This window comes from Ascaphus truei, chromosome 2 (assembly GCF_040206685.1).
Source record: "Ascaphus truei isolate aAscTru1 chromosome 2, aAscTru1.hap1, whole genome shotgun sequence".
Lineage (NCBI taxonomy): Eukaryota > Metazoa > Chordata > Amphibia > Anura > Ascaphidae > Ascaphus > Ascaphus truei.
In genome coordinates this window covers 371,755,504-371,770,009 of record NC_134484.1, presented here as the reverse complement: position 1 = coordinate 371,770,009, position 14,506 = coordinate 371,755,504, and the positions used below count along the sequence as shown (strand labels likewise).

The window sequence follows — 14,506 nt, the reverse complement described above, 5'->3', positions numbered from 1 at the left end:
ACGTTTAAAGTGCCAAAGCCGGTTCAGTTGGAAAATGTTTATCTACATGATGAACAGTGCGATACAGATCGTCTGTATGCACCATCAGCCTCAAATGCAATCTCCATGCCAGTTACATTGAGGTGTGTGTATTATGTATTAGTTGCCAAAATCAGCGTCCTCCCTCACACGGGTGGCTTCTTTTTGTTTTTGGAGCAGATTACAGGCATTATAAGGAAGTATAAGGGTTAGCAACAATTTTTTTGGTCTCTTCTCCAAGAAGCAGATTCCTCCTACTGTAATATTGTATCCAAACTCCGCTTCTGTATTGTAACATTAATTTGTGAGTGGTCCAGAGCAGACCATGCATCTATTTATTAAAGAAGGCACTTAATCCAAAGTGGATAAAAAATAATGTCTGGCTATGTGCTGCTGGCAGGAAAAAATAAATAAAATGGATGTTGTGTATTATTTGATAAAACAGTCTACCTAGATATGAGATTTCCGTTTAATAACCATTCATTGTACAAGATACAAAAAAAATAAACCAAGTGGTGTCTCACCGCCACAAGGAAAGGTTTCTGCATACTCTGACCATGATTGAGAAGTTTCTGCCCATATAAAGACAACAGACACTCACTTGTACAGAAGATTCTGAATAGATTGGGAGGCTAGAACTATTTTGCGATGATAACCTTGGCCTACGATAGATTGAACTATCCCCTTCTTGCTTGGCAGACCTTTTGTTTCTTGCTCAGAAGTCTAAAAAGAAAACAAAATAAGCAATGGACCATATTCAGCTGTCGCAACATTGCAAAAAAAGGACACAAAAGCAAGAAATATTGGAGAGTTGATTTGAACGTTGTAAAAAGATTGCTTTCTATGGCACATGCAAATCATCTTTATGCCTCGAGACAGCATTTCAATTATTCTGCTGACAAATTAAAACAATAACTCCATTATCATAATACAAGAAAATTATATTATGCTCTTAGGTATTAAATAGATTTTAAGAATGCTGCCCGTAATAAGTTAAGATTTTTATATTGCTTAAAAAAATTAGATCGCATTATGACAAAGGCCACAATAATGCTAGGAATATTGAATGCTTCGGTCTCCAGGTAAACAGTCACCAGGGTTTTGCTATGCAGGACTCATTACTGCTATCCATCCCATTGTCACTGACAAGCCATGTTCCACTTACTTTCAACTGCTATAAAGACCAAACAATGTTCACCTTTCCACCGCTCCCTTTTAAGGTTGCGTGGAAAGTAAACGAATAGGATGTTGTCGATTTAATAGAATGCCAATACCCATATTGTGTTTGCATGAACCTGTGAGCATTGTTCTTTCTGAAAACCTGGTGTGGTAGATGGTTCCAGGAGAGTATTTTGAGAAACCCTAACCTGTAGACTGAAGAAAGGATTAACTTAGAGGGGGGGGAAAAAAAAAAAAAAGGCGGCTTCAATTTACACAAGAAAATCCTCAAAATTCCTAAGAGATCATAAACTATTTTGCAATTTAAATATCATAAAATCAACTTTTTTGTTTTTGGAGGCTTGACTGTTTTTATGTGCAATTTTAGTAGGGTAAAGCATATCATATATGGATCTTTAATTTAAAGATGCAGCGACTAAATCTAATATTTAAAAAAAAAAAAAAAAAAAAAAGGACGTTCTCGCATAACTTTTTTTTTCTTGTATCGCATGATTTCCCCCCCCTAATTTATTTTATAAAAAGGTAAAAATACCAATATTCCTTCCCATCCATCAATGTTATTGGACTGGTGAAGATTGCTTCAGAATTCACAATTGTCAATGTCTAGACATCAATAATTTTTTTTTTTTTTTTTTTAAACATCTGTTCAGTTGTAAGGGGGAATTATGCAGTATTTTAGGATTACAAAATCTTAATCTTCTGGAGGTTGAAGTCCCCAAAAAGTTTCTACCCCTCTACACAATATTTTTTTCCCCTAGTACCGGAGAGGGGCATGACTGGCCTCGGACTACTTTTCAACTAACAGGGAACTTAGTTTCCAGAGATTCTGCCGTTACCATGATAAAAAAAAAAGCATGACTGGAAACGGAGCATCCCCTGGAGGACATGAGGAAAGAAGCAATTAGGCTATTTTATAATGTAGAGCATGGATGTGTCCAAGTAGCAGCAATAGAAAGTCTGAGGAAGCTTGTGAACAGAATACTTAGGAGGGAGTAATTAACTTGTGGGTCAATATACTGTATGAAGTGTATAGCATTGAGTTATGGCCTTTACACTCACTTCACAAATCGAACCATTTCAGAACATGGATCAACTGGAATTAGGACTGAAATCCAGAAATGTAGGGTGAGGGATTGGACAGGAACTGTAAAGTAATAATAAAATCAAGGAGAGCTGTTGAACGTCTGTCAGAGGCCCATGTCTCTGGATTTCAAGAACTTTTCTCATCATGCATGAGGGAGACAAACACGATTACTGTGGCGCAGTTTTATAGATAAATATTGGTTATTGTCTAATGTACTTCAGCACTGTCATAGCATCACAAAGAAGCAGTTACTAGTGCCACAAACCATTTCGTCCATATATATTGTGGTCACCTAGGGTATCAACTGCCAGAGAACATAAAGCTAGCACTGTAGCAAGCTAATGCTAAATAGCTATATGGACTATAGCAAAAGTTGTTTAAAATGGCAGGCTCTCACAGGGCCAGATGCAGATATCCCGGCTGAGGACCAACTACTGAGGAGACTTCTTCAGCTCCTTCTACTGTTTGTTGAACTGAGGTGGATGAAGGCGGCTTGCACACAACAGCATGAACGACAAGTCCTGCCAGAGTAACGGAGAGTTTGGGCAACCACAGTAACAATGTGTCACAGAACCATATCAGGGACCACTATATACTTGGTTTTATTTTGCATCCACTGCAACCTGTCCTCAGAAACCATAAGTAACGCGTTGGTTTATCCCCAAATTAGATTTTTAGTTATTGTTTGCCAACTTAATAAAGGTAACTATTCAAATCACAGAAAAGGTAAGAAAGCAATACAATGTAATGTGCATTATTACTTGGCCACAGAAATAAACATACCCCCTTGTTGGCAGCTATGCAGCATTCAGCTAATCTCAACCAGAGGCGTGGGTTGGAGTGATAAACTTGGACAGCCTCCACCAAACATTCAAAAGCTGCTAGAGGTCTTCCGATATGCAGAAGCTGAATCCCACAATTATACAGCAACTCGTAGCGTTTGTTTGTCAGCAGAGTACACATCGGTCTGCCTGAAAATTTCTTCCCTGACAAAATACAACAAACAATTAAAAATGACCTTCCAAATTCCCATGGGATTCACATCTGTAAGATGGGCAAATGTGTACTACACCAGCAACACACAGATACAAATTGTATAAGGATTAAGAGAAAAATTACAAAATTGGCCCATTTTTTGGTGGTGTAAGGAGCACTGCATAAATCTGATGAATCTGTGCTGCTGGCATAGGCGAACAGTGGTTTTCTGACCCCATTTTATAGCAGAAAGCCATCTAGTATCTGGATTGCACAGTCATTACAATATTACCTGACACTTGTTTTCTATTCAAATCTATGTGCAATGGAGAACATTTCTCACTTTAAAATAATCAATCATTGGTCAACATCTGTGACCTGAGAAAATGCTTATATGACTTGACGGACCAATGGGGGGGGAGGGGGGAGTTGAACAGAGGTTTACCAGCATGTTTACCAGACATTCCCAGGTTGTGCTGCAACCCCACTTCAGAGTTTAATCCCCTGCTAGAGGTACCAATGAGCCTAGAAACGATATACACATTAATACATATATAAATAGATCACCTGGATCTCCACTGGATGATAGCTGTGCGCATGCATTGTCGTTTTCCTGAAGAGCCTTTTTATAGTAGAAAAGTCCTAAATTGTGCTTTCCCATGGCGAAATGAATGCAGCCAAGATTGTTCCAAAACATACATCTGACACATTCGCCTAAAGAGAAGAATACTTACCATTAGTCAGTTGCTAAAAAGGCAGAGGATAATCCTCGGAAATAGGGACACAATTTTAACTATACATAGACCCTCATCCTACACAAGAAAGTCACATGTTTATGATAAATATAGGCATAGTTAGTCCTCCATTCAAACTCAATCAAGTAAGTGCTTCGTCATAAGCTCCCTGCAGCTTTAAGAAATCAGGATGCTTTGCTTCCATTATTTTAAATAAAGCATGGCAAACTGATCCCAATACCCTGGTAGACATCTTTCCTGCTCCCATTCGTGTTTTCCCCCCTTTGTTGGTTTCCTCATTGTTCCCTTATATGTTTTCGGTAGGTCCCGGTTGCAAGTGTGAGATGGGTGGCCTCCTTAAGTTCCTACCTACCACCGCTCTAGTACCGAGTGTTTTTGTCGAGTAGTGCTTTAGCAAAAGTTTGAAATAAAATAAATGGTCCCCTTTATTATAGAGAGGGGAGCGCTTACAGCAAGCCAACTACAGAAAGAGGCAACTGGATGATTGTTAAAAAAAAAAAAAAAAAAAAGCTGTAATGTCAAACAAGTGACTAAGATGTAAAAACATATTCAATTCTAAAAGAAGCAAATTAAGCCTGGGCCAACATTGTCTTCAGAAACAAGATGTTATGCTACCTGGATGAACATTTGCATGTAATTTACCTGTTTTCATAAATCCTGGATGTTCAGCGATATTTGAAGAGTTTAGTAGTTTTAAAGCTTTTCGATAGTTGCCTCTTAAGTACTCAAAATTGCTCTTCAGAAACAGTGATGGAGCCGACTGTCAAATTGAAGAAATATATTTAGTGTGCGAGTATGCTCACAAAATTCCATTTCCACACAAATAAAATCATCATCATGAAAAATGTGGACAGTACACAAATTTGTAACGGATTAAAATGCCATGATTAAATATTTTCTATGGAAAACATTTATGTTCATTTACAAATTAGAAGACTAGCCAATATTATAACAGCAAGTCCTCTTTAGAAAGTACATTACCATGGTGCACTACAGGCTAATTAATTTGTATATATTTATTTATATGCTTATGTGACAATATGAAGTGAAAAAGTGATTTGTGAAAATAAAATATCAATATTAAAACTAACACGTGGTGCTACTGGCTCTATCGCAGCTTGCTGTATGTAAGAGGTATACACATCTATTATAGTGAAAAGGTGGTCAATTCCATACAACCTTTAATAAGGTATAGTTATAGTTCCAACTAATCGATACAATATAGATTCACTTATGCCATATAAATGTTTCAATATATAACCATCACTTAAGTCTTTATTGTAACTAAAGTATACTATGAACTAATTAGACCAAACAATTATCAAGCATCACAAAATATATTTTACATATGAAATGAATCATGATGTTATCTGCATTATTTATCATAGTTCAAAAATTGATAAAACTATATGCAACAGTGGACTATATAATATCTGCTGCAACACTGTGCCTACAAATTTGCCCTCCACCCAAAGATCGTATATCAATCACCTGCAATGGTGATCAAGCGAATAGGACAAAATGTTCAGCAGTAATGTGACATGGGATAACATTGAGATATCTAAGCTACCATATAAAAGCTGTTTGCTAGACAGCGCAGCTCTAACATCACTGCCTAATTTTATTCTCTCACAGAATATCCAGGTTATCCCATAGTTTGCAACAAGTGTCCACATGAATGATAACATTGAAAAATCTAAGCTACCATATAAAAGCAGTCTTCTAGACAGCACAGCTCTAACATCACTGCCTAATTTTACTATGTCTAAGAATATCCAGGTTATATTATAATTGGCAACAGAATCTCCACATAAGGAAAATATCATGAGTATACTTCGCTACAATTTAACGTCTTGTAATGTTGGCAAAAGTGTGTGTCACTCAGCAGCAAGCTAGATCCCTATACACCACGAGATGACGTCACTACACGTGTCTTTCCTCTACGGAATTTTGTCAGAGGCTGATAAGGTAAGGAAGCTCAATTGGAGGCTTTAAAAAGCTCTCCGGTTGCTATGGTAACCCATTAATGCTGCGCACGCACAGTGCATCAATGGCCAGTATCCCTTTATTTGAAGCATGCGCAGAGCTCCTACCCAATAAAATCATATTAAAACAAATATGAATGAAATTCAAGCTTATTTATCTTTCTTCTTTATGTATTAGTCTTTCAATAAATCTGCATAAATTTATTTTCATATTATAATGAATGAAATTACATAGGTAATAATCTCCAAGAGTGGGAAAGTACCTCCATAGATAGAACATGTCTAGTACTTATTTAATTTGAATCAGACATGGGCATGAGTTTTGTAATTAAAGGACATTAACAGAGATACATATTTAGGATACATACTCTTAACCTTAGCTAGTGATAGTCAAATTCATTAATTGCATTAATAATGCCCATGGTATCTTAACTTTATTATAGTGTGGACAGTAATATGAATGAACTTGTATTATACGATGTGAACAATGAAATGCATGCATCTTGATGTTATTAAATGAATGGTGTATAAGTGAAGCTCTCATTAAGCCCTGTGGACTTCTTGTTTTGAGACGGTAAACCCATTCTGCCTTTCTTTTGAGCAGATTCTGATCAATATTACCACCCCTTTCATTAGTTTTCATGTGGTCTATTCCACAGAAACTTACACATCACGTCCCCATCATGCGCATCATTTACGTGTCATGCAACTGGTGCATCTAATTTGTTGACAATAGAATTAATATGTTCTAATACTCGACGTCTTAGTTCATGTATAGTTTTACCAACATATCTTAGTTCACATTGGCATTCTATGAGAGAGATTACATTATATGTTTTAACATTTATGAAGTGCCTGATATCATAGGTTTTGGATTTGTCTGAATTATTGAAACTTTTTGTGGTTTGCATGTATTGACATGCCTTGTAGTTCTTACATTGAAATGATCCTTTTAACGGTGAAGATAGCCAAGTTTTGACAGCTCTTTTTTGATAGTGACTATGAATTAAATCATCCTTTACATTTTTGGAACGTCTGCTCGTCATGCTTGGTGTCGTATTCAAATATTTGGCTAAGTCATTATCCGATCTCAGAATATGCCAATACTGTAAAGCTTTCATTTCATTCCACTTATGACTATGTACCAATACAACAGATTAGATTATCTGCTGGTCTAATATTAGCAGATAATAAATGGTCTCTGCTATTCTTTGCTTTGTTACAAGCTCTTTTTAGATCATTAGGCAAGTACCCTCCATCAAGAAACCTTATTCTTAAATAATCTTGTTTTTTAAATTCTTGAATAGTAGAACAATTACATAGTTACATAGATGAGGTTGAAAAAAGACGTATGTCCATCAAGTTCAACCTATGCTAAATTTAGACAGATATTTTATCCTTTATCTATACTTACTTATTGATCCAGAGGAAGGCAAACAAAAAACCCCAGTGTCATATCTTCCAATGATATCTCATAAGGGGAAAAATAAATTCCTTCCTGACTCCAAGAATTGGCAATCGGATTAATCCCTGGATCAACATATTTCCCATGTATACTTATTTGGTTTATCCCTGTATACCTTTCCTATCTAAAAAGATGTCCAACCTTTTTTTTTAACAAATCTATTGTATCTGCCATCACAGTCTCCATGGGTAATGAATTTCACATTTTAACTGCCCTTACTGTAAAGAACCCTTTCCTTTGTTGCTGGTGAAATCTCCTTTCCTCCAGCCTTAAGGGATGGCCCGAGTCCTTTGTACTGCCCATGGGATGAATAGTTTTTGAAAGCTCCTTGTATTGTCCCCGAATATATTTGTATATAGTCATCATATCCCCTCTTAGACTCATCTTTTCTTATGTAAATAAATCTAATTTAGCTAGCCTCTCCTCATAAGTTAGATTGTCCATCCCCTTTATTAAATTGGTGGCTCTTCTCTGGACTCTCTCTAGTTCCATAATGTCTTTTCTTAGGATTGGTGCCCAAAATTGTACTCCATATTCAAGGTGAGGTCTTACTAATGCGTTGTAAAGGGGCATAATAATGTTTACTTCCCTTCCATCCATTGCCCGTTTGATGCAAGATAAGATCTTGTTTGCCTTTGCAGCTACTGCATGACTTGGGCACTATTGCTAAGCCTGCTGTCTACAAGCACTCCTAAATCCTTCTCCATCAAGGATTCCCCCAATTTATCCCCATTTAATTTGTAATTCGCCTTTTTATTCTTGCATCCCAAATGCATAACCTTACATTTATCTGTATTAAACCTCATCTGCCATTTACCTGCCCACGTTTCCAGTCTCTCCAAGTCCTTCTGAAGAGAAATTACATCCTGCTCTGATTCTATTACCTTACACAATTTAGTATCATCAGCAAAGATGGACTTTGCTCTCGATGCCAACCTCAAGGTCATTAATAAAAAAGTTAAAAAGCAGGTGTCCAATTGCGGTTCCGTGCTTTTGTATATCTGTGATATCAGGCCTCTCTGGTATGTGTCCTTAAGACATAGGGTTTCAAACCGGGTCAGCGGGGGGAATTTGGAGGTTGGAGACAGTGAGTGTAGGAAGTGTCTAAGTTGTAGATATTTAAATAGTTGAAGGTCTTGGGTCTGGAATTTGTCCTTTAATGCCTGAAAAGTTAGGATCTCTCCCTTCTGCAGTAGATCAGCAACCATCCTAATATTGTGACGCTGGAATTGGTCAAATTGTCTTGTGGAACACCCCCCGAAACACCGCTATATGCAAAAATGGTCGGAAGAACTAGGTCTCCCAATAGACCTGGAAGACTGGGAGGATATTTGGGAGCAAGCTCCTAAAACCTCAATTTGTACGACAATAAAAGAAAACATCTATAAAATTATATTCCAGTGGTACCCGATCCCGGCTAGACTGAGCCAGGTCTACACCGGCACACCGGACCTGTGCTGGAGGGGATGTGGTCAAAAGGGAGACATGGCCAACATTTGGTGGTCATGTCCGGAGATCCAGAGGTTCTGGACCAAGATCCAGACACTTATCTACGAGATCACTGGAATCCCTCTTCCCCTGGACCCTCTGACCATGGCGATGAGCAAACCCATTGACGACCTCCCCCCACCAATGTCCCGGCTGATCAGGGCCATGCTGACAGCGGCCAGATGCTCCATAGCGGCAGCCTGGAAACAGATTAAGGCCCCCTCGAGAACCACAGTAGCGAGAAGGGTTAATGAGGTCATGACTATGGAGAAGCTTACGGCCATGCTCCAAAAGAAAATGCCCCAGTTCTGGAACAAATGGGACCCTTAGATCGAGAGATAAACCCCAAAAATTTCAAAGCACCTAGGTCTACTAGCCCCCCCAAACAGAGAGCAACACGGGGACACCTTTGGGCAAGCCTACACCCCCCCCTTTTCCCCTCCCTCCCATGTTTGTCTCCTCCCCCCCCCCCCTTTACTCTTTCTCCTACTGAAAACGGAAAACTGTTATTGGTCCCTCTCTGAAAGTAATGAGCCGAAATGTTGTGGGCCCATGACACCACTGTATGTAAACTTATCTATGACAGTGACCAATAAAAAAAATTGTTACAAAAAAAATAAAAAAAAGAAGAGCATGGGTCCCAGTACCGATCCTTGAGGTACTCCACTCACAACTTTAGCCCAACCTGAAAAAGTTCCATTTATGACAACCCTCTGTTGTCTGTCCTTTAACCAGTTTTCAATCCAGGTGCATATATTATTACTGAGTCCAATTTTCTTTATTTTGTACACCAACCTCGTGTGAAACCATATCAAAAGCCTTTGCAAAATCTAAGTAAACTACATCAACTGCATTACCCTGGTCTAAATTCCTACTTACCTCCTCAAAGAAACAAATAAGGTTAGTTTGGCATGATCTATCCTTCACAAATCCATGCTGACTATTACGAATAATTTTATTTTCCATTAGGTATTCCTGAATATTATCCCGTATTAACCTTCAAGAAGTTTCCCCACTATTGAAGTCAGGCTTACAGGTCTGTAATTACCCGGTTGTGATCTAGCTCCCTTTTTAAATATAGGCACATCTGCTTTACGCCAATATTGTGGAACTGAGCCTGTGGAAATGGAGTCCTTGAATATTAAATATAATGATTTGGCTATTACTGAGCTTAACTCCTTGAGAACTCTTGGATGTATGCCATCGGGGCCAGGCGCCTTACTTTAATTTTTTTCAAGTCGCTTATGAATTTCTTCCTCAGTTAACCAATTGTACATTAATATGGAGGTTGTGGCTTTCTCCTGCAGCACTACTATTGAACTTGATTCTTCCCTGGTAAACACAGAGGCAAAGAATTTGTTTAATACCTCTGCTTTTTCCTTATCTCCAATAATCTGCCTACCCATCTCACACTGAAAGGGTCCTATATTTTCTTCTCTTTTTTTGTTATTAAGGTACTTAAAGAACGTTTTACGGTTGACCTTAATTTCTATTGCAATCGTTTTTTCATTATCCATTTTCGCTAATTTGATTGCCCTTTTGCAATTTTTGTTGCATCCCTTATAATTCTGATACGATGTCTCTGTCCCTTCTGACTTAAAGAATCTAAATGCCTTCCTCTTCTTGTCCATTTCCTCCCCTACCTGTTTATTTAGCCACATTGGTTTTGACTTATTTCTTTTATACTTATTACCCAAGGGTATACACTGATAAGTGTGCTTTTCTAGCAATGTTTTAAAGACTGCCCATTTATCTTCTACATTTTCCCTGCAAAAACATCATCCCAGTGTATTACTTGTAGATTAGACCTCAGTTTATTAAAATCTGCCTTTCTAAAGTTTAAGGTCTTTGTTGAACCCAAGTAATCTGTTTTTTGATCATTTATTTCAAATGAGACCATGTTATGATCACTGTTTCCCAAATGTTCCAGGGCTTGAATATTTGTTATTACTTCTACATTGTTTGATATGACCATGCCCCTCTCCTGGTTGGTCCCGCAATAATTTGAGTTATAATTGTCTTTAAGCACCCCCAAAAAACCTGCTTCCTTTTGTTGTAATGCTAATCTCATTGCCCCAGTCTATGTCTGGATAATTAAAATCCCCCATTATGCAAACATGAACCAGTTTTGAAGCCTTCTCCATTTGCAAAAGTATTTTAGCTTCCTCAATCTCGCAGATATTTGGTGGTTTTATAGCATATTCCCACAAACATTTTCTTTATACTTTTACCTCCACTGCTAATTTCTATCCACAGAGTCTCTACATTTTCATCATTCCCTTCATAAACATCATCCCCTATAATAGGTTTTAGATCCGGTTTAACATATAAAACATACTCCACCTTCCCTTCTATTTGTTCGATCCTTCCAAAAAAGGGATTAACCCTCTAAATTAACTGTCCAGTCGTGAGTTTCAGACGTAAATATTGTCCTGTGGGATGCCTTTAATCAATGACTTAGGATGTGGCTCATTGCTTACAGAAGACTGTTTGTAGATGTGTTTTTTTCCCAGCTTGCTGCTGAGTGACACACTTTCGCCAACATTACAAGATGTTAAAATTGTAGCAAAGTATACTTAAAGGAAAATATCATATGTGGAGATTCTGTTGCCAATTATGATATAACCTGGATATTCTTAGAGAGTCATAGTAAAATTAGGCAGTGATGTTAGATCTGTGCTGTCTAGAAGACTGCTTTAATATGGTAGCTTAGATATTTCAATGTTATCATTCATGTGGACTCTTGTTGCAAAGTATGGGATAACCTGGATATTTTGTGAGAGAGAATACAATTAGGCAGTGATGTTAGAGCTGCGCTGTCTAGCAAACAGCTTTTATATGGTAGCTTAGATATCTCAATGTTATCCCATATCACATTACTGCTGAACATTTTGTGCTATTCGCTTGATCATCATTGCAGGTGATTGATATACAAGCTTTGGGTGGAGGGCAAATTTGTAGGCAGAGTGTTGCAGCCGATATTATATACAGTCCACTGTTGCATAAGCTTTATCAATTTTTGAACTATGATAAATAATGCAGATAACATCATATGATTCATTTCATATGTAAAATATATTTGTGATACTTGATGATTGGCATAAGTGAATCTATATTGTAGATTAGTTGGAACTATAACTATACCTTTAAGGTTGTATGGAATTTACCAGATTTTCACTATAATAGATGTGTATACCTCTTGCAGCAAGCTGCGATACAGCCAGTAGCACCCCGTGTTATTTTTAATATTGATATTTTATTTTCACAAATTCATTTATTCACTTCATATTGTTAGCCTGGAGTGCACCATGGTAATGTACTTACTGTATGGGACTTGCAATTATAATATCAGCTAGTCTTCTAATTTGTCAATATTATTTATATAGTACATAGGTTGCACCCATTGCCACTGAGCAATATGGCATTGATTTACTCTAATTGTTAATTATTTGTGAGCGGTGTAAATGCTGTTTAGTATTAAACATTTATGTTTAATGTAAATTAAAACGTAGAAAAGGGGAATAAAAATGAAATGTATTCAGTGCTGTCAGTTCTAAAGTTGTATAAACGTTTACTTTTATTAAAGCATTACAATACGCTGCATTGCTTTTTTTTATGTTTTTATTTCTTTTAAATTACAGGTTTGATGCAGGGGTCTCGAGCTGAACCCCCTTCATTTCGGCTCTGGGGACCCCTGCTTCCATAGATTCTTACCTCAGTAATGAATGGCAGCTTAAAATGTTTCGCGTGACGCGGACCAATAGGAAGCCGTGACGTCATCCGGTGCGGTTTCCTATTGCCCCGCGTGACCAGGACATTTAAACTGCACAGAGATACCAGCACCGCTATGGCGGTAAGTATCTCTGGAAGCAGGGGGTCCCGGAGCTGAATTTAACAGGGTTCAGCTCCAGAGACCCCCTGCTTCAATCCTATAATTGCATTTTTTTTAACGCAATGAAGTGCTGCTTTAAATGAAGCTATAAGAACATTCAAAGTTTACAACGTTAACACAACTTCTTAGAACTCTAGGGGAAAAAGTCCCTGCATACTAAAAAGACAATGGGGCTAATTCATAAAAGGTGTTAGTGCCGGTTCTCCACTACCACACTAAAACTTCTATATACTCGAATGCGAGATTCTGTACACTAGTGCTACCTTAATGAATTACCCCCAATGTATTCAACTATACAATATTCTGTTTCATCCCACACATCTCTATGTAGAAATATTAAGAGCATACTGTACATACATTTCCAGCTGTGTTCATCACAGACTTTATTTCCCTCTTGCATGCTTTCAGAGACTTCATCTGGATGTAGGCTCTCACTTTATACTGTAATAAATTAAGACAGGTTCAGTGTATGCATAGATCTAATCAATTTATCTAAATGCATTGTGTAAAAATATAAAGATATATATTTTTAAATGAACAATCTTATTCCCCCCTCTTTACCCCCTTATTTGAAGGCTTACAGTACTTGGGTCAGTGGTTCTTAACCTTTTTTGAGCAGGGGCACCCCTGAAGGATATTGAAAATATTCCTCCTACTGCCCGTCACACACCTAAAACCGGTCAGCTGCTCATGAGGTGTGCCGTGCGCTGTCTGGAGATAGACCGACGCCTCTCTCCCTCCCAAGATAAGGCCGAGCTCAGGGTGACAACTATGTGACGTGCGCGCGCGCGCGCTTACGTGAGTCACAATTTCGGGTTGTCCGGTGGGAGTTTTCAAGCTGAAAACTGCACCCGGCGGCAAAGTACAGCGTTGACGCTGCTACATTTTGCCGCCATAATCGAAATTGTTTTTCAGTCGTGTCACGTGAGCTGGTTCAGCAAACCAGCTCTGTGACACATTAGCCACGCCTCCACCACGCCCCCAAATTCCACAACCCAACTCCTGCAGCCAAGGCACAGATCGCTGGGCTGCAGAAGCGCGCGGATGTAGTGCTTATCCCGAACTCAGCCTTAGAGAGGATGCAGTCCACAGCCTCCACGTCTCCAGGCAGCGTGGGATGTGCCACCTAAGTAGCCGGCAGAGTTTTATGGCCATCCAATAAGCAGCTGTAACCAATTATGTTATAGCTGCCTATTGTATCAAAATTTGGCAGCCATTTTGTTTCCCTTGGAAGGAGATTTAAACCCAGTAACTTCACGGATACGTTTTGTGGGAACCAAGGGTCCCCAAGGCTGAAAATAGTGTGGTTCAGTGCCAAAAGGACACCCTAGTTTCCATCCTCTAAAAAGCAGGAGAGGTATTGCCACTTCAACATGATTGATCGTGCTGTTTTGCAACTGTACAACTGTCTGGTGTAGTCCTTTCTGACACGCCAAAAGAATGGAACTACATTTCATGGAAGAACAATTTCTGAATGTATTTTCACACAACTGGTGCTCATCCTCTATTACTGTGCCTGTTTGGGAGGGGAGGGTGGAGGGTTAAACATGGGTTTTCCATTACAAAATACAAATAAAAAGAAACGGCAAATAAAAATACCACTTGTGAGCACATTCACATGTCTCAGACAGGTCTGCAATACTGCATTTCCCCATCATCTCCTAG

General features: G+C 38.4%; 1 protein-coding gene across 4 annotated transcripts in view; it reads right to left on the bottom strand.

The window, feature by feature from the left end:
- CNOT10 (CCR4-NOT transcription complex subunit 10) overlaps positions 1–14,506 on the bottom strand; it is a 72,727-nt gene that overhangs the window by 32,613 nt on the left and 25,608 nt on the right. For all 4 annotated transcript variants that reach the window (XM_075587035.1, XM_075587039.1, XM_075587037.1 and 1 more), the window contains 5 exons: positions 13,199–13,282; positions 4,654–4,771; positions 3,824–3,970; positions 3,065–3,267; positions 620–741 (listed from right to left, as the gene is read on the bottom strand). In XM_075587035.1, the coding sequence (XP_075443150.1) occupies positions 620–741; positions 3,065–3,267; positions 3,824–3,970; positions 4,654–4,771; positions 13,199–13,282 (674 nt within the window). The remainder of the gene's footprint in view (positions 1–619; positions 742–3,064; positions 3,268–3,823; positions 3,971–4,653; positions 4,772–13,198; positions 13,283–14,506) is intronic.